Source organism: Hypomesus nipponensis, chromosome 12, assembly GCF_054491055.1.
Source record: "Hypomesus nipponensis isolate SF chromosome 12, ASM5449105v1, whole genome shotgun sequence".
NCBI lineage: Eukaryota > Metazoa > Chordata > Actinopteri > Osmeriformes > Osmeridae > Hypomesus > Hypomesus nipponensis.
Window position 1 is genome coordinate 3364835 of NC_140372.1, and position 20166 is coordinate 3385000.

At 48.8% G+C, this 20166-nt stretch overlaps 2 protein-coding genes across 2 annotated transcripts in view; one reads left to right on the top strand and one right to left on the bottom strand.

Annotated features, from left to right (window-relative positions):
* Positions 1-442: 442 nt before the first annotated feature.
* ptger2a (prostaglandin E receptor 2a (subtype EP2)) lies at positions 443-6272 on the bottom strand. The gene is made up of 3 exons (XM_084668492.1): positions 6038-6272; positions 5067-5906; positions 443-2024 (listed from the first exon to the last, which is right to left on the bottom strand). The coding sequence occupies exons 2-3, from the start codon at positions 5874-5876 to the stop codon at positions 1734-1736; spliced, it is 1101 nt and encodes a 366-aa protein (XP_084524618.1). The 5' UTR covers positions 5877-5906; positions 6038-6272; the 3' UTR covers positions 443-1733.
* A 3607-nt stretch (positions 6273-9879) lies between these two features.
* The window catches only part of nid2a (nidogen 2a (osteonidogen)), a 32502-nt gene continuing 22215 nt past the window's right edge, over positions 9880-20166 (top strand). Inside the window, exons 1-7 of the mRNA XM_084668497.1 lie at positions 9880-10206; positions 10888-11190; positions 15800-16041; positions 16567-16902; positions 16963-17177; positions 17889-18038; positions 19526-19771. Of these exons, the coding sequence (XP_084524623.1) occupies positions 10003-10206; positions 10888-11190; positions 15800-16041; positions 16567-16902; positions 16963-17177; positions 17889-18038; positions 19526-19771 (1696 nt within the window). The 5' untranslated portion in view covers positions 9880-10002. The remainder of the gene's footprint in view (positions 10207-10887; positions 11191-15799; positions 16042-16566; positions 16903-16962; positions 17178-17888; positions 18039-19525; positions 19772-20166) is intronic.

The following is a 20166-nucleotide window of genomic DNA, read 5'->3' on the forward strand; positions in this document are numbered from 1 at the left end:
AACGTTGCCTGAGTATCCGAAAAGCAATGCAATTAATGCGTTTATAAATGTTCTGTTGATGAGTGGCGATCCATTTGAAGGTATCTGTATTAGATCAGGGGGATACGATCCCCCCAAGGGACCACAGTCGACTTTGGCCGGGAAGGGTTAGTTATGAAGGGTTAGTTATGAAGGGTTAGTTATGAAGGGTTAGTTATGAAGGGTTAGTTATGAAGGGTTAGTTATGAAGGGTTAGTTATGAAGGTCACATGAAGGTGCCATTTTGTTTCCATGTACAGAACGACAGCGTTATGGTGGATGGGTTCTAACATCCTTAAAAAGTCTGGACACGATCTGCAATGGAAGTATTGACATTAAGGGAAGAGTCCCGATCATATTTGGCTGGATAAAAGCTGACTCAGGACACATATTTACATGAGATTTGACACACCTACTATACACATAACATTAGCAAGCTTGTTTTATAGCTCAGTGCACACATCTTCCACAGTACAGGATAACACAGGTACACAATGTGCAAGTGCTCTACATAACAGACACAAGTAGTATTATTGTTTCTGTGCAGCAGTCTTCACACACACACACACACAGACACACACACACATACACTCTCAACTTTAACATCCACATGAATTACTATATTTACAACCTGAACATTCATAAGCACCTTTGATACATTCAGGAGCATCATCAACACTAACTGCTATACTTTGAATAAATACCGTTGCTGTGCTTGAAATACACAGACCCTGTGAAAACCGACAAAGCAGATCTCTGTAAAGGCTGCCTCACAGCGTAACATCATTTGAATGCCGCGCTGATTTCTCAGATGGCGAATGCTTCATCGTGGTGCATCAGTTTCTAAGGTAGCGGTTGTCACCCCTCTCCTTCCTGACCGAAGCGGCTCTAAAAAGTATGACTGATTAAGAATGGAATCCTTCTTGACCCATGACCTCTAAGGTGAGTCGAGTTGGGGTGAGGGGTAAAGGTCAACCAAACAGCTGCTAGGGGTGAGAGGGCTAATGTGTGTGGTAGCTACCACTGAATCTCCATGATCAGGGTTTCCTGCAGCACTTTTCAGTTAAGGCGGCCACCTAAACAACACACGCCTGCCGCCTTAACTACGTCTTAAAAAAAAAAATATATATATATATATATATATATATGTCGCTCCGCCGGCAAACTCCACCCTATCACCTTAACTAACACATTTTCTGCGGGAAACCCTGGTGGTGATGTGATACAACTCTGGCCGGCCATCCGCAAGACCGCATGAGGATACGATAGCGTGACGGGCCAATCCGTTTAAAGAACCAGTGGTAACTTCCCATGGAGACCCCCGGCTTGCAAAACCATGACCCAAAATAAACAGGCTTCTGGTACACTATGGAGTTTTAAATCTAAGTTTCTCTTTCTGCAGTGAATCCTTTAATCAGATAAGATAACAGACATTCTTAAGAGTCTTTGTTGAAAGGACTTAGACTTGACCAAGACAGTGACCCTGGTTCCTGTCCAACAGTCACTCAAAGGTCCCTTTCCGATGGAGTCCCAGGAAGAGGCTCAAGAAGCTTGTTTCTAAAACCAGCATCAGGAGAGACGGTACAGAGAGCCTGTGTCCCATGACCCCCCTATCACAGCACACATTCTGAGAGTTGGGCTGCTCCCCCAGGCACCTCTCAGTGAAGGTCATACCATCTGCAGGGAGCTTGGGGGGGGGGGGGGTCCAAAGATGGTCAGACCATCTGCGTGGGGGTGTTCTTGGGTTGGCTGAACTTTGCAGAGGCGCTGAGGTGACACAGTTCCAGCTGGCCTTCCTTGCTCAGTGAGGCCTTGAAGAGGGAGCTCCGTGATCGCAGGGGGGGACCCATGCACAGGTGTCCCCAGCAGAAGTGCAGCACGGATGGGCTGAGGAAGATGAAGACCCAGGGGTCGATGATGGAGTTGACGGAGAGGAGGAGGAGAGCTATGCGGTCTGTGGGGTGGCTCTCCTTCGTCGGGCTCGTGGAGTTGATGTACACTCGGATCTGAGGAACGAGGGAGGGAGAGAGGGAGGGAAACAGAACCGGAGTCAGATGTCTGAGTGGTGAGGGAGTCGGGCTGGTAATCAGAAGGTTGACGGATTGATTCCCTGCTGAGCCAAATGAAGTTGTGTCCTTGGGCAAGGCACTTTACCCTACTTGCCTTGGGGGGAATGTCCCTGTACTTACTGTAAATCGCTCTGGATAAGAGTGTCTGCTAAATGAAACACTTTTTCATTTAGTCATTGCATTTACTTTGTCAGTTTTTCATATACATAGTTACTACTACTATACATCTAGTATGATTATATGATATGGTCACAGACATTGACACTGACAAGCTTAAGAAATGTGGTTGCTCTGTAACACGATACTGGGCTTGTGTCCAGGCAAACGTCGTAACAATGATTGACTGTGATGGCCTGAAAACGACACGATCATGTGACTCTGTTGGACGCGAGAACTTCAATTGGCCTTTGCTTTACTCAATACTTAACACTGAACCTAGTCAAAACAGAACTTAGGAGGAGAGCAAGTTCATTTGAAGTTCGTTTTGTCTTTTTGTCAACATTTCCAACAGTCGGTTTCTTACTAGAACACTCTCCTCCTCTAGCAGTGCAAGGCAACACCATCATGCTGCTCAGTAATGATGGGAAAATGTGACTATTTTAACGGTTTATATAAATCTACTACCATGTCGTTCTGAGATCTCCCACATGTGCACTCACTCTGCCCAACGCGGCGGAAGGTCTGGGTTTCACAGCGTCACTCAGGGGAGCTAACTACGGTAAACACGCGTCCTGCCGTTTTAGACCAATTTCCTGACACCACTGACGTCCTGACGTCATTATACCAACACTCTGTGTGTACACCAGTCACTTAGCAACACTCTTCTTAAAGAGAGATCCCAACAGGTCCGATGTGCCCTCGTTCAGAGTGAATCCTAGCCTGACGTTGTCATACTCATAATTCTAGTCAGAATATGAGTCTGAAAACTCTCCGTTGGGCTTTGAGTACGGAGCGTGTTTCAACCGAACTCAGAAAACAAATGCCTCTACGCTCAATTGGATAGACCTACAACCAATCAGAGCAACGTATTATGTTGTTTGTTGAAAACGAATTCAACCCAAGGGCTCTTTCGTGACGTTGTTGATTACGTTACTGTTGATCATCTGTCCATCATCGTATAAAGCCCGCCCTGGCAATTTCATTGGTCCATCCCGATTCTGGGTTTTCTGTAGTTGTCCCCAATACGAGACCCTCCAGACCCAACTTCCCTTTTTTTGTGGGCGGGAGAAGTTGGGCTGGCAGCCAGGCTAAGTGAATCCAGTAAAACAACAGGACTGGTTTTCCAGAATGAGCTCAGTTCTCAGCGGTGTTCTATTTGTTCTGTGACGTTCTCTTTAAATGCAAAAGCAGCGAGCGTCTCTCTCCGCACCCTGAAGGACACTCCAGTGTGTCTACACTGGCATCGCCGGGTTCTCTGCGTCTCCCTCACCTTGTCTTCGTAAGAGACGTTTGTGTTTGTGAGTGGAGGATCTGGACACCGCGCAGAGCAGGTCCACCTCATCTTAACGAGTCGCATCTCCTCTTAACGGATCAGAGATCCTCTGAAAGCATGTGTGTGATTATGCTGAGACGTGTCTGTGGCCCAGACGTGAAGCGGACTCCAGCTGGATGAGACGGCTGATGTGAGGGTGAGGGCTCTCCTGGGCAGAGCGGAGGCAGACATGCAGGTGTCAGTGCTCTCGTCAAACGACAACCGTTGAGAAGCGGTTCTAAATTATTCATGCTATCAGTGGCGAGTGGGGGAATGAAGAGGGGAAAGGCTGGGGGGGCTGGAGGCCAGGGGGGCGGGGGGGCTGGAGGCCAGGGGGGCGGGGGGGCTGGAGGCCAGGGGGGCGGGGGGGCTGGAGGCCAGGGGGGCGGGGGGGCAGGAGGCCGGGGGAGCTGCAGGCTGGGGGGGCTGGGGGATGGCCTTGGGCAAGGATCCTATTTTATCTACAGGCCATCCTATTACCCTCTGATATACCAGGTTCTGGCTTCGTACATGCATGGAACTCGTTCTAGAGACAAACTCCATCTAACATGCGTAATTTACATTAAGGTCGGTTGGTGTTCAGGGATGGGAGAGATGAGACATGGCCCTGTTTGAGAGATGTTCAGGGCTTTCATGTGATGCCGTGTGTTTGCTCAGATAAGGCTCAGCTAGCGCCGCACAGGCGGTGACGTACGGCGGTATCATGGGACAGAAGTGAGTGGGCCTGGGGTGCTTCTGAAGGTCTCTCCCCCTCTCTTTCCCCGCAGGGGTAGATGCATGCTAACCAGCTGATAAGTCCTGCTAATAAGATCATCCTTCAAGCCATCTATCTGTCACTGACCCATAATCAATTAACGCCTCCTATACGTAATCAGTTACACGGGGGTGGGTGAGAGGGAAACTGATTGAATCCCTGTTTCCTCCATGAGCGCACCTCTGAGAATTACCATCAAGATCCATCAGTGGGTATATTGCTGGATGTATGCTCTTTAAAAAGTTTCATTAATAAGCATAACGCAGAAGTGCTCCGTTTAATAAGATGGATAATGTGGTGGCTAACGGCTTTTCGAAGTGAGAGACAGTTTCGATACCGTATTTAAGCGTTTGTGAAGAAAGATTGTAATCGGCCATAAGATTCCAGTCTGAGACCATTTCAGTTCCAAGCAGGTGAAACATGGGAATGTGGAGTTTGAATTTATATACAGTACATGGCTGCACATTTACTGGACCATACCAAATCATCCCAAGCTACTGACAATACAAGGTGATGATCCTCCTCAAAATCAATGCCTATTGGGGTACATGTCCCATATGCAGAACTGACTTGCTCAGAAAAAGACTCGAATGTGTCGTCACTGAACAGAAAGTGTCCGTTAAACATTATATCCAAAAGTGGTCTACCTTTTCCAGTTTTTGTCTTCCATTGACGACATGAATTAACGTCAAAGTGACAGAATTGACACATGCGTGTGTGTCTTGTAATCAGTTAAAATGTGACTTTATCTTACCACCAGGGGAAGTGTGCAAATGACAAATATCACCGTCATGAACACCAGCAGAATAAGGTGCTCCACTTCTTCCGCCATGGAGACGGCTCGCCGGTCCTTTTTAGTCCGCGTGGTCACAGAACCAGAGTTCACTCTACGCCTACGGTACATGAGGACCAACTGATAAACCACAAACAAATTGCAAGCCGCTATGGATAAAACCAGCAGCAGCAACACAGATGCGTAAAGGTTTGGGTAAACTCTGTCTGCTGGGCCACCAGGGTTCATGTCAATGAAACACCACGTTCCCGGGCAATACTGCACATACTCCCCAAATCCAGCGAACGGCATCAGACAGAACAACGTACAAAGTAAGAAGATGAATGGAATAGTTATGTATCCACACCGCTTCGTTATGTGCCTTCCATACAGGTACGGGTATCCGATGGCTAGGCATCGCTCGAGTGCCATGGCGAAGAGAATAGACAATGTGGCTAAACTGAAAAAAGTCATGCTGAAGCCAAAGTATTTACACACCGCTTGCGTATCACTCATTCCAATCAACGTGGTGTTAAAGGAATAGGACGCCTGCACAATGGGGCTTATGAAACAAGTGCCCGCCAGATCCGTTACTACCAGAGAGGTCACCAGCACGTGGAACAGTGACCTTCTCTGTCGGCTCGGGTTCTTCCTTCGGCGCATCTCGAGCACGAACAGTGCGGCCACGTTACCGACCACACCGGCGGAGAACATCAGCGCACTGGTGAGCGGGCTCCCTTTCTCGATGTGGGATATGTGATGGCACCTTTCGTAGTCATTTCCGTTATCCATGGTGATGGGAATAGTTTTGCGTCTTCAGCCCTTAAGATGTTGGCACAATAATAAAGTAGGCAGTCGTTTATCACTCGTATTATATCCAACAAGTTGTTGTCCAGGTAACCATTAAACGAAACAGACCAGCATGAAACCCTGGATCTACGAGAGCCAAATACCTTTGGTAGAGCGTGCGTCTTCTGACTTTACTTGAATTGGCCGCATGGCTTGCCAAAGGTTATTGCCTCGTGAAAACGTAATTCTGTCATAGGTTTTCTCTTCTTAAGTGAGTCCGAGAAGATTGACTTGTTCTCTTGCACATCTGTTCATCTCTTCCATACTTGTATAGAAAAAGGTCTTCTTACGGAGCTGTTTTATTGACAACGTGCGTTCGTTCCTTAGGTTGCTGAACAAGCCGCGCTAACGAACTACTGGTTTCTCTCCCGGTGTGAGTTGTCCTAACCGAGTGATGCAGTGACGTCGGTGACAATTGACACACCCTCTGAGCTTGAAGACAGCCTTGTTCTCTGAAGTAGTTTGAGTATTGAGACGCAGCCCAGGAATTATTCTGACAGTGCTCAGGGAATACGAGCATGATCCCCTAAAATATCAAATTGTTACGGTACTTGCGTGCGTCTTGTTCAGGAAGTAGATTATTAATCAACAGGGGAGTAGGGGAGTTTAAAATTGTTCTGTCAACTTCTTGCTTCACCTAAAATGTGATCTGACCACACTTGTTCAAAACCTAAAGTCATAAACTGCTTTATAAACCACTGACCGCGTCCACGCATGCGGCAGCAGTGAACATAAAGTTATGACCCGAACAAAGAAAACCATGTAGGCTATATAACTCTTTAAAATACCCAAGTGGACATACTCCCCTTTGTGGGCCTCTTTCCTGTCCATCCTGCACTCCCTTTGTTCCTCATATTTCATTTTTGAGTAAGCGCCCCCCCCTTGCCCCCCTTGCCCCCCTTTGCCCCCCACATCCCCTCTCTTCTCCGCTCCTATAGGAGCCATATCCCTCTACTCAGTTACAACTGGGACGTGCCTCTTTGACTCTCTCCTAAGACACCACCAAGCCTAACAGCTGTATCTCCATCCCTGGTTGATCTTCATCATCTCCGTCCTTCCTCTGGCGACGAAGCCGGTTCCCTTTTCAAATTAGCAGTGCCGATGTAGGATGCACATGCGCAGTAGGCTATGGAGATATAGTCCTGCACATATTTCAAGTTTAGCACTGCTATCTGAAAAAGGACATTAGGAAAAGTTGACATGATGTACGATACATATACATAGAGGTAGGTTTTTTTCCAGATGTGGATGGGACAGCTTTTTATTATAACTGAGTATGCGGCAGTTAAATAATTTTCTTAATAAAAAAGTGTGTGTGTGTGTGTGTGTGTGTGGGGGGGGGGGGGGGGTGGACAGATTTGCCGTTTTCAAAAAGTACTATGAAACACGTGCTCCTGTACAGTTTATAGACAAAAATGCAGTACACACAATAAAGTGTGCGCATAGATTCGCACAGATGTCACATGACACCATAGAAATGAGTTTTTCTTCCCCAGATATCCTTAGTGTCTTAATTCTCAAACCCCAAAAAGGGATGTGAGTGAAAATTCCTCCTGCAACAGTTGTGAAACATTCAAAGTGAACTAGCTCAACTAAAAAAGAAGAACATTTATTTAGATCCTCAAAATTAGATACCGGAGTTGTCTGGTTGTTAAAGATGCTTAGCCAAGAGGACAGTATTGACGCATTCTTATTGCGCAATGAATCACTGAAGTAATCTATAGTCATGTGTCTTTTCTATTTGAGGGCTCACCCCTGACACCAATTAATGTGTCATCAGGATGTCAGATAATATAGATTCCGTTGAAACAATATCTGCTGAAATTATATCCAATTATCTGCGGCCAGATTCGCTTTGCATGTGTTTAGTAATTCACATGGTAATTGAACAGGTCAGAAGGACACTGAGCATTGAGGGTTACGCACAGGGAGCATTCGGCAGGGCGATGAATCTCTTTGTCCTTGATATTCATTTATAGTTCACTTACTATGGTATACATAGAGCCAGTTTGTCACCAAGCAAAATAAAAAAAATAAACTACACAATAATCAAAACATGATATGATTTGGTTTTCCTGAAACTCCTTACCAGAAAATGGGTATACTAAGTAAAACCATGTTAATATTTAATAACATATTTATACATTATAAAATAAGTAGAACTCAAGAACAAAAATATTTAACTTTTGGAAGAAATTAAAAATGTTTCTTCACAAACTTGTACAAACATATCTTTCATTATGTTTAAATATTAATGAGAATCTTGATTAAATATCGTAATGGCTGCAAAGGTCTATCCACTGACCCCGAGGTTTTCAAAGACACAACAGGAAGTGAAGGTCACAGGAAATCTGAAAGAATCCTTGTGGTTAATTAAGAATATGTTGAACAGTTCTTGGCAGTGACCTGAATTTGAAATCCAGAGATTTTAGTGACGTCATCCTCACAGCCTGGTTGAATTCAGGCTCCGAAGAGCTGAGAAACTTGATCCATAGAATCATAACTTCCTTTCTGCTCAGATGAGTAAGCTTTTACAGTATCACATGGCTGACGAGTAGGCTTATTATTTCTCCCAAACCAAACCAGAACACGCTCAAACACACACACACACACACACGCACACACACACTGATGGTCAGCACTTGCAGTACAAATAGCCTATGAATCATTTGTAGCTTCCAAATGCATCACCTTCTCCTCTGCTTCCACCTTATGGTTCATATTGGTTATTACAGAGCCGTAACGATCTGTTGCTGCAGGTAAACCCTGAGTCATGGTACCCATAGGCGCCGATACCGTGGGTGCTCCTGAGCTCGAGCACCAACGGAAAATACTGAGCACCCACGTGTGCCAGACTGCCAGTAGGCTACTTAAAATTAAATATTGGAATTAACCGTGAGGGGAATTTTGTTTACCCACGGGGAAAACATAAATCGGCGCCTAAATGGTACCATGTTACAGAAACGTATTCTCGTGATAGTTAAAAGAATACAGAATAATACAACGTCCAAACAAAGCTATAGGAAAATACACCAATATATCGATATCAAAATAACCGACTTTTTGACCCTTTTTGATGTTTTTTTTTTTTTAAGATAATGACTTACTGTTTTTTTTTAATGGTTTTCAGACCATTTGAAATGTCCCTTTTTTATGCAGTAAGTTTAACTTTACAACAAATATATATAGATTTATAAAGTATTTTGATATCGATATATTGGTGTCTGTTTTACTATGAGTCATTGGTTGTCAGACAAATCTGATAATTAAGTTTCAACAATTGATTTCAATATCTTAGAAATATGCTACAACAGCTCCTCCCATTGGTTGCTTGGTGAAATCCTTCAACGTGTTCCGAAGTTTAACTGGACCGGCGCAACAGACCTGAGTTTCAGCTGTTTATAACACATAGTACACCTCTTTGTGCAGAGTTTGTTTCAATGCAGTTGTTGGCATTACACTTTCAGAAAATGTTACACAGGCATACAATCCACCAAGTTAATAAGTAGAGAAGTGTGTCCTGGAAGCCTAAATGATGGTGATGAAATGAAAGTCCCAGTTAATAAAATAGTAACTAAAATAGTATCTAAAATAAATAAAACAAGGGTCACTTTCAGCAATAAGGCCCATCAATTACCCAATAACAAGTAATATATTACATTAAAGGAATCGGGCAATATATTAGCGGACTTTGTAAGATCGAAAAAATCGATCGTGCAAATTGTAGCCTGGTTTAACAATTCAAACATACGCAATTTATTGTTGAGATAGGATTGCAAAACTATATAGGCTATATACATTTTATTTTTCTTCAAAAAAATTGAAAACAGATGGTGTCTTGTGTCTTGCCAGTCAACAGACCCATAACCAATCAACAGCCTCTAACTCTAAATCCCTCCCGCTTAACTTAGGGAGCGCTCGGGTCAGAGGTAGGAGTTGGTGTGGGTCGAAATTCCTGCAGAAATAACCATCCTCTATCCGTTATCTCTTCCCCACCGCCCGAGCCGCCGGGCGAATCCTAAGCATTGCTGTTAAATCAATGCAGATCTGTTGACTAAAAACTTCTGTAATGGCGAGGAGTAAATTAACTATATTTTTGCTTCAGCTGTCGTGGACTTTCCATCTTGCTACAGCAATTCAAAGGACAGATTTGTTTCCTTATGGGGAATCCAGCCGCGATCTGATTCTGAACGAGGGAGACGACGAGACGTCCAAGAAGCTCACACTGGAGAGACCTGTGTGCTTCTACGAGAATCGTTTCAGTGAGCTTTACGTGAGTAGGATTTCTTCAACCGTGCGCACTCGGTGTTTGACAAATATATGTGGCGCTCCAGGTGAATCACTTTGCAGAACTGTAAGCAGGAGAAAGTATTTATAATATAGACTGTCATCCACTGGTGTATTTCAGGATAGTATGGTAAGCAAAGTCCTAACACTAATAGTAATATATCGCTTACGGGTTGAAATTAAAAAATAAAATAAAATACACTTTGGATTTTTAAATATTTAAAATGACAAACACACAGTCCCAAACAGATTTTTTTTGTATCGCAGTTGGAATAACTGCAGCTCGTCCAAATACCGACCACTGCTTGCATCTGTTTCATGTGTTGAACCAGGGAGTCTCTTGACAGAGCTCCCCCCCCTGTTAGGACCAGGGGGATATCCCACCAGCCATATCCCACTCAGCCGTCCCTCTGTAGTGCGCTGACCAAAGCCTTCTGGGAACACTAAAATAAGCCATAAAACTGCCAGCTTCTAGATTCAATGAAAAGTTAATACAGTGGTTGAAATGTCACAGGGAGCACATTTTCCCCGGAGTAAATCTATCTCAGGAGGAGGGCTGTGATCCACAGGTTTAGTTCCACCCTGGGGGGATGAACAGGCATGCACACCCGTCACCGCGGGTACGAGATGGCGCGTACTGTAACCCTCTCCACCTGCACTTGTCTAGGTGGCGACCAATGGCATCATCTCAGCCCAGGACCTGCCGATGGAGAAGCAGTACGTGGACGACGGCTTCCCCACAGACTTCCCCGTCATCGCTCCCTTCCTGGCCGACATCGACACGTCCAACGGGAGGGGCGCCATCTACTACCGGGTCACGGAGACGCCCTCCGTCTTGAACCGCGTGGCGCAGGAAGTGCACCGGGGTTTCCCCGACGGCGGCTTCACGCCCACCCACGTGGTCATCGCCACCTGGGAGAATGTGGCAGCCTATGAGGAAGGGGCACGAGGAAGCGGGCCGTCCAATAGGGTGAGTGCTGCCGGCACGTCACAGTGTTTCTGATCTGTCTGTCTGCAGGTCTTTACCGTGGGTCTATCTGTCTGTCTGTCTGTCTGTGTACCTGTCAGTCTGTGTATCGCTCTACTTGTCTACCTGTCAGTCTGCCTGCCTGCCTGTCTGTCTGTCTGTCTGTCTGTCTGTCTGTCTGTCTGTCTGCCTATCGGTTTGTCTGTCTGCCCATCTGCCTATCTGTCTGACGGTCCTAAAGTGGTCTTCAGGGTGTGGGATTTAAAGGGATTAAGGGATTAAGGGTCCACTCCCTCAGCCTAAACGGCCCATTGACCCCTGACACCTTTCAAAGGTTATCACCCCAGGTCATCAGTCGTCGGCACCAGTCCCCCCTTACCCCCACCGTCCCCACACACCCCTCCTTCCCCAGAGGGTGATAAGGCATCCAATTCTCTCTAACATTTAATAGATGAGTACACTCATACACACAGACACACACACACACACACATGCGTACACACACTGGATATACAGCACTGGAAAAAGTTGAGAGAAAACTGCACTTTTTTCTTTCATTAAAAAAAAAAATGTTGAGAAGGACACTTTTGAGTTAGGAACTGAACGGCGAGGGGGGTCGAGTTGAGGAATGAATACCTGGAAGGTCATTCCTTATCAGCAGCTGGGCTTAATCAGACGCTATTACTGCCTCTAACTGTGCCAAGATCCCAGCCCCTGATCTGATGCCCTCCTTAGAGATAGGCCGGGGAGTGTAAGGTTTCCCTGTGTAAACACTCAGATCAGTCCACAGGGAGAGACCCCACCTCAGCCTTTCTCAAAGGCCCAGATTGTGCCTCTTCATAGCAGGCCAGTGTGATCTCACAGCTGTAGTGTCATTAGCATAATGCTGGGCTTTGCCTGCTAATGGACTGAACGGGGCGGGGTTGCCAAGCACCTTCCTTTTGCCGTGTGTTTAAATAGTGATGCAAAGTGGCAGTTTAACTCAATCACAGAGTTAATATAGTTCTGAAATACTTGGCGTTTCCCCTCCAGATTATGTCACCACGTCGATTTACCGTGCAGGATTGTATTTTGCTAGAGGAGTTGTTAACACAGTACAGTAAAGCAATCAACAGTTTTTATTAAGTAGAATGTTTTTGTGAAATTGAAACGTATTTTTGCCCGGCATAAATAATGCATTTGTAACGGCCACAATTCCATTTGGGACGAGAACAGCGATTCCAAACCGTCTCACCCCAAAGCCTAGCATCCCCCCGTCAGATGTGGAGGAACCCGACACGACAGTAAGACCCCTTCGTTGTTATCGCACGGCACCCTCAGGTCCAAATGGATTGATTTCAGAGCGTAATGAGGAAAGGGCCGGTGAACAGCATATTCTCTGTTGCTTGGGTTCATGCTAATGTGTACGAATGAATAGGCTTTTCTTTTGGCTTCGGCCCACTCCACCCCGAGAGAGAACAGACAGCTGCGACGTACTGAAAATATTATCTCCCCTTGTTTATTAGTTCTAGGGACGCCCCTGCTTGGCTGCACAAGGGTTTCCTCAGAAGAACGTTCCCCCTTGTTTGAGTCTCCCCGAAACCACCGAACACGAGTTCTCCCCTCTTCCTAAACAACCGACAAACCCTCTCCCCTCCGAGAGCCACGGAACTCCCAAGAGACTAGATAGATCCGGTGTGTTCTCCAGTGTGAATCAAGCTCAAGGTAGATTTAGTCATAGTGTTTCCTCATTCATCGGCTGTTTGGTTCATGTTCTCGAGTCGTGATCACAGCCTGTGTCTGTGTGGCTCTTACTGGCATTGTGGTAAGAAAACAGGAAAGCGGGCAGTAAAATTAGACCTGTCTGGTTTCTCTGGTAGAGGGTGTGTTTTTTTGTGTGTGTGTGTGAGAGAGAGAGAGGGGGGGAGAGAGAGAGAGAGATAGAGGGAGAGAGAGAGAGAGAGAGAGAAAAGGGGGGGGAGAGAGAGAGAGGGAGAGAGAGAGAGAGAGAGAGAGAGAGAGAGAGAGAGAGAGAGAGAGAGAGAGAGAGAGAGAGAGAGAGAGAGAGAGAGAGAGAGAGAGAGAGAGAGAGAGAGAGAGAGAGAGAGAGAGAGAGAGAGAGAGAGAGAGAGAGAGAGAGAGAGAGAGAGAGAGAGAGAGAGAGAGAGAGAGAGAGAGAGAGAGAGAGAGAGAGAGAGAGAGAGAGAGACTGGTGGTTTTGCAGCTGTAGCCGCCGCCTGAAAACCTGGCAACAAACAAAACAGAGGGTCTGACTCCAAACTTTTTGGCTGTTCTTTTGCTTTTTTGCTCTCTCTCTCTCTCTCTCACACACACACACACACACACACTTCTCCCACTCACACATTCACAAAGAAACACACACTATCACACACACACACACACTTGTTTCTGCTCAAAAGTGCCCCCTGATGGATCTCTGATATGATCCGAGCCTAACCCTAACCCTAACCGTAACCGCCCTACAGTGGATTCAAATGTAGTCCACTCAACAGCCTGGCAGAAAGCTACGTCTTAGACCCTCCTCTCTCAGTCGTTTGACTTCCGCTTGACCACTAAGTCGACTGAAAACGTCCACATAATTCATGAGAGGAAAACCTCTGGATGATCCCATCTTGTTTCTTTGAGATTGAATCAGCTTTATCTCTTGTTTGAGCAGCAGAGCTCCGAGTGCTCCAGCCAAATTACCCCCCACCACCCCCACCACACACACATTTCCCCTACCTCCACCCCCACTCGACCACCACCCCCAACCCCAGATGTCTGCCTCTCCATAGCTGTGTTGGGGTTGTGTGGGGCGGGGGATGGGGAGGGGTTGGCGGTGGGGGTAAGGGCCTGTTGGAGGTGTTACCCCTTAAGCAAATAAGCAGTGGAAGTCCAAAAACCTGGAGCCCAGAGAATCTCCAACGTCTGGCTCCTATCACCTGTCGGGGGCTCTGCACCCTCATCATGGTATCATCATGGTCCTCTGCCAAGCCTGCTGACACAGCTCCACTCCCCAGTTCCCCCGCTGGCCAGCCCCACATCCACTCAGTCACACGTGGGAAGACTAATTATTTACAATAACATCTTTAAACAATCTTGTTTATGGGTGTGTTTCTGAAGTGCTCGGAGGCAGTGTGGTCTTGTAATTAGGACGTTTGAGGCTTGGTGTTGGGGATGGTGGGGGTTAGTGGGGGTGGGGGGGGCGGTATGTGGGGAGGAGGGGGACAGGAGGCGGTGGGGGAGGCGGGGGCTGCTGTGGAATTAGGAGGCCTGGGGTTCTGTCTGCCTGTCTGCTCCTCTCCCTCTCCCTCTCCCTCTCCCTCTCCCTCTCCCTCTCCCTCTCCCTCTCCCTCTCCCTCTCCCTCTCCCTCTCCCTCCCCCTCTCCCTCTCCCTCTCCCTCTCCCTCTCCCTCTCCCTCTCCCTCTCCCTCTCCCTCTCCCTCCCCCTCCCCCTCCCCCTCTCCCTCTCCCTCTCCCTCTCCCTCCCCCTCCCCCTCTCCCTCTCCCTCTCCCTCTCCCTCTCCCTCCCTCTCCCCCTCCCTCTCCCTCTCCCTCTCCCTCTCCCTCTCCCTCCCCCTCCCTCTCCCTCTCCCTCTCCCTCTCCCTCTCCCTCTCCCTCTCCCTCTCCCTCTCCCTCTCCCTCTCCCTCTCCCTCTCCCTCTCCCTCCCTCTCCCCCTCCCTCTCCCTCTCCCTCTCCCTCTCCCTCTCCCTCTCCCTCCCCCTCTCCCTCTCCCTCTCCCTCCCCCTCCCCCTCTCCCTCTCTCTCTGTCTTTCTCTCAGAGAGAGAGGGGGGAGGGGGGATGGGGAGATGGGTGGTTGTCTTTAAAGCTGAAACACCACACAGCGGGAGACATATCTCTCTCGTCACCATTTGTTCCCTCTCCACATCAGTCACGGTTTTGGCTCTCTGTGTGTGGCCGTGCAGGGCTGTCTGTCCCCCTCCACAGTTTGGAAGGAGGGTCTTCGCTCTTCCCAAGCTATTTTGCATTCCCACACTTTTAATTAAACAGGCATGAAAGCCACACAGCTTGTAATGGAACAAATTGCACAAGGCAGTACATCAAGAAGGGGTCCCTTCGCAAACACTTCTAATCACAGGCCTCTCTGACGTGCAGCCCCCCCCCCCCCCCCCCTGATACGAGGTGTGAAACCCAGCAGGGAGGAGGGAAGAGGACAGCCAGTAAAAACTCTATAAAGAAGTGGAGGGGGTGAGATGTTTCCGAGGGGGCCACATTTGGTGAGACCCCGAGGCCTGTAAAAGTAGTGACACGTCTGTTGGTACAAGAAGGAGAAGGGCTATATGCAGGTCAACACTCGAGGGCTGGAAGGAGGGGTGGTGGGGGTTGGCTGAGGGGATACGGTGTGAAGTGTAAACATGGGGAGTTGGTGTGAAAATGTTAGCTGGATCACTGGATTGCTTCCTTTGGCCTTAATAACATTACAGCCTTAACCACTGGGTAAGAGACTCCTGCCAAATGTCCTCAAAACAGAAATATTGTTCTGAAAACGTACCTGACACTGACAACAAAGCGTATGGTATAACGCAGACCACCGGGTTGGGCTAAAGGAACTGCTCGCTGACCAGTGTCCCTCTGTCCCTCTGTCCCTCTGTCCCTGTCCCCCCTACAGGTGAACACGTTCCAGGCAGTGGTAGCGTACGACGAGACGAAGGCCTACGCTCTTTTCCTGTACCCCGAGGATGGCCTCCAGTTCTTCGGCACGCGGCCCAAGGAGTCGTACAACGTGGAGATAGAGCTCCCTGCTAGGGTGGGCTTCAGCCGGGGCGAGGTGCCCTACTTCATTTTCTCTCGAATCGAGGGACCCTACTACAGCGTGACCAGCAACGAGCAGAGTATCAAGAACCTTTACCAGTGCGTCTCCCCCACGTCTCCCCCGCACCGAAACACGACTACTGTTAAGGGTTAGGGGTTAGCTGTTAGGGGTTAGCTGTTAGGGGTTAGCTGTTAGGGGTTAGCTGTTAGGGGTTAGCTGTTAGGGGTTAGCTGTTAGGGGTTAGCTGTTAGGGGTTAGCTGTTAGGGGTTAGCTGTTAGGGGTTAGCTGTTAGGGGTTAGCTGAGCTTCACAATGTGTCTTTAGCTTTTCTGAGTAATACTTGGTACATTTACATTTTACACTTAGTCATTTAGCAGATGCTCTTATTCCAGAGCGACTTACAGTAAGTACAGGGACATTCCCCCGAGGCAAGTAGGGTGAAGTGCTTTGCCCAAGGACACAACGTAATTTGGCACGGCCGGGAATCGAACTGGCGACCTTCAGATTACTAGTCCGATTTCCTAACCGCTTAGCCACCTGACTCCCTGATAGATGGTAGATAAGTCTTTCTCTCTGGGCAGTCAGGCATCCATCCATCGTGTGTCTCGTGTGCTTCCCTTCAGGGTGGGCAACACGGGGGTCCCTGGCATGTGGCTCTTCCACATCGGGAGCTGTGGAACGTCCTTCCAGAACGTAGTCCCAGCGTCAGTGAGCGGCGTCCTGGCCACGCCTCTGTCCAGACCCCAGGCCAGCACCACCCCCGACTACTCTGAGGAGGAGTACCCCGACGAGGACGACCACGACTACCTCACCGAGGACGCCCACTTCCAGACCTCCACCCTTCCAGAGCTCCTGCAGCCCGGCCCCTCTCTGCAGCTCCCCAGCCAGGCCCGCCTGCAGCCCTACGGCGGCGACCTTCCGCTAACCTCTGACCCGCAGCACGGCGACACCCATCCTGCGTCTGGACGCGGGGAATACCCTCCGCCCAAAGCCAGGATCCAGGCCCCCGAGGATGCGAGCCAGGCCCAGGCCCCCCACCAGCCCCAGGCCCAGCCCCAGGCCCCCCAGCCCCAGGCCCCCCAGCCCCAGGCCCCCCAGCCCCAGCCCGAACACACGGCCATGGCTGTGTTCCCAAACAGAGAGGAGAGCCGAGGGCTGGACATCCTCCCTCCTCTGTCCCCCGACGCCCACGTGGTCAGCATAGAGGACGAGGACGTCGACTTTGAAACTGGAGGTGTGCCCATGTTTATTTATGTGCATACCTATTCATCTGCCTGCCCAGCAGTCTGCTTGCTTGTGTGTGTGTGTGTGTGTGTGTGGATGTGTGCCTTAGCTACAGACATTCAGCAAACAGGCGGGTTTAAACGCTGCAGGCGAGGGAGATTCCCCATTCGGATGAGGAAATGCAGTCTGCAGACCCAGGGGAACGAGGCCTCTGCCAAGACTCTCTGTAGAGCTGTGGACATCCATCTGCACAGCATTAGTCTGAACTCACCACTAAGCTCTGCGTGGTCAAATCACTGATGAGCTCTTAGCAGCCAGGGGAGGAAGTGGACGGCTAAAACCATCGCTGCTTTATAGCCTTGACAAATGAATGAGAATCATGAAACATTTTCAATCATTTCTTTTTTTTAATAGTCAATTTGTTGTCCTGGCCAACCTGTGGCTTTTGTGTGTCGTAAACGTTTAGCATCACAGATTAGCTGAGCTGTCCCAGTTGTTTGACGTATGTCTGTTTGATTGGCATCTAAATCTGCCCATGTGTCTTTCCCCTGCGGTGTCTGCATTACCACACATTCAACCTCTGAGTGTTTTTCAATATCCTGTTTTGTTCCCCCCATCTTTCTCCCTCTCTTTCTGTTTGTGTCCCCCCCCCCTCTCTCTCTCTCTCTCTCTCTCTCTCTCTCTCTCTCTCTCTCTCTCTCTCTCTCTCTCTCTCTCTCAGTGATCCAGTACAGTACAGATAATAAGGACACCTGCGCTCGCCTCCAGCAGCAGTGTTCCCAGAACGCCTACTGCACCGACTATTCTTCCGGCTTCTGCTGCCATTGTCGCTTCGGTTTCTACGGCAACGGACGCCACTGCCTACCCGACGGTGAGCGCAGATCGTCACTTCTAGTACTCCACAAACACTTTTGCGACCACTGAAATTAGTTTAAAAAAATTGCTTAGACATCAAGATGAATCACTTTCCTCGCTGTCTACGACTATGATGGTTCACACTCTCTCACTCCCACACACACACACTCTCACACAGGCTTCAAAACAGGTCAGGTCTCTTCCGGACCTTCCCCCCCCCCCGCCCTGCTGCTCTTCCCCCCCCCCCCCCCTCCCTGCTGCCCCCCCCCCCCCCCCCGCCCTGCTGCTCGGCTCTCTCACACGACAGCGTCATCTTGTTCCCAGGCCAGTCAGCTATTTCCTGCCCGGTCAACACCTTGGGCTGTGTGAGGCTGCAGCTAGCTCTTCAAACAGACCCTTCATTGAGGCCGGGGCCCGGGCCGAGGCTGGGGCCAGGGCTGGGTCTGAGGCTAGCGCTAATCACTCAGAGGTGGCATGCAGGCTCCATGTTCCTCGCTCTCTCCACGGTCTAGGAGAGGGTGTAACATTTTAGGTAAGGAGGGACCTCAGGACTAGGTGCGATGTATTTCAAAGCAAAGCTAGACGCCCTGGAGTTCTGAGTCAGGTGACGTTCAGAGACAGAGATGTCACGCTACATACCTTTTCTTTCAATGTTTGTCTTTGTGGTTTTTCAGTTGACATGTCAAACATTTTGTGAGCATTCGGTTGAAGGCATAATTGTCGAAACACACTCAAGTTAAAAGCGTCGTTTTGTAAGGTTTAAACAGTCGTTGACTGAAGTGAAGCATCTGCGTTCAGTGAGAGGCTTTGAAGGGTTTTTTTTTTTTTTCCCGGGTCCTTTGTGTAAAGTGGAAGGCAGAAACTAAACGGCATTGTCACTAGAAACAGCCAAGACAGCCCACGCTGGACCTAAACCATCCGTTCCCTGTTAGGAACGCTCAGGGCCTGCCTCACCAGTCCACAGCAGGTCTTCATAACCACCACCCCTCCTTTCCTGATTCCCATTCCCACGACAACCACCACGCATACGTTTGTTCCTCCACTTCAAACGATAGTTGCCCGGCCTGAAAAAGAAGATTGTTTTTTAGCTTTGCTTTTGTTAGTAAGTCCCAAATCTTTGTGTGTAGGCTGTGTTCGTTCAGGCAGGTGTGTGCTATTTCAGTCTGAGCTACGGCTGCTCACATCCTGGTTATATAACATTACAGATTTAAAATTATATTTTAGGCCTTTCCTGGGCTTCATTAGACAGAGAGAGAGAGAGAGAGAGAGAGAGAGACAGTTGAGACTGACAGGAAGTGTGGGGGCGAGAGAGGGAGACATGCAGAAATGTCCCGAGCCGGATTCAAACCCCCGCCTCAGCCCCTGTGGCACCCGCCCCACCCTGTGGAGCTACCAGGGGCCCCATGGTGTGTGTGTGTGTCTGCTTTTCTTAATGTATGAAAGAAGAAGTCTTGACTACGTGTCCAGTATGTAACACTTCACCTCTTACCCTCCATGTCCCAGGGGCTCCCCACCGAGTCAACGGGAAGCTCAGTGGCAGGGTGACGGTAGGGTCCACCCCGGTCGACCTTGGCAGCATCGACCTGCACGCCTACATAGTGGTGGCTGACGGCCGCGCCTACACCGCAGTCAGCGAGGTACCAGAGCCAATCGGATGGGCTCTGATGCCGGTGGCGCCCATCGGGGAACTGTTCGGGTGGCTGTTTGCCCTGGAGCTGCCCAACAGCAGAGCAGGCTTCAAGATCACGGGTAAGATGGCTGGCTGCTAATGAGGACGCGTCTGCTTGTTGTTGTGAAAGTGCTTTGAGGTAGTCTGAAGAGGACATTTTAATGTGCCAGACATGGTGAGATGGATGTTAGCCACACGCCCATCGAGCCTACAGTCTCTTTAGTTTGATCTGCCCAGGCCTCACAAACATCCATCAGGTACTGTGTTGGTCTGCATGTGTGTGTTAACATCTGCCCTGGATGATGTCACCTCAAATATAATTTGTGTATGTGTGTGTGTATATTCATATATGGAGCCATGCTGAAACACCTCAGGTCGGAGATGTGTGTGCGTGTGTGTGTGTGTGAGTTTACAGTCTCTCGCCTGTCTTGTCTCCAGGGTTGAGATAGCAGAGCAGGCTCTGGACCTCTCCACC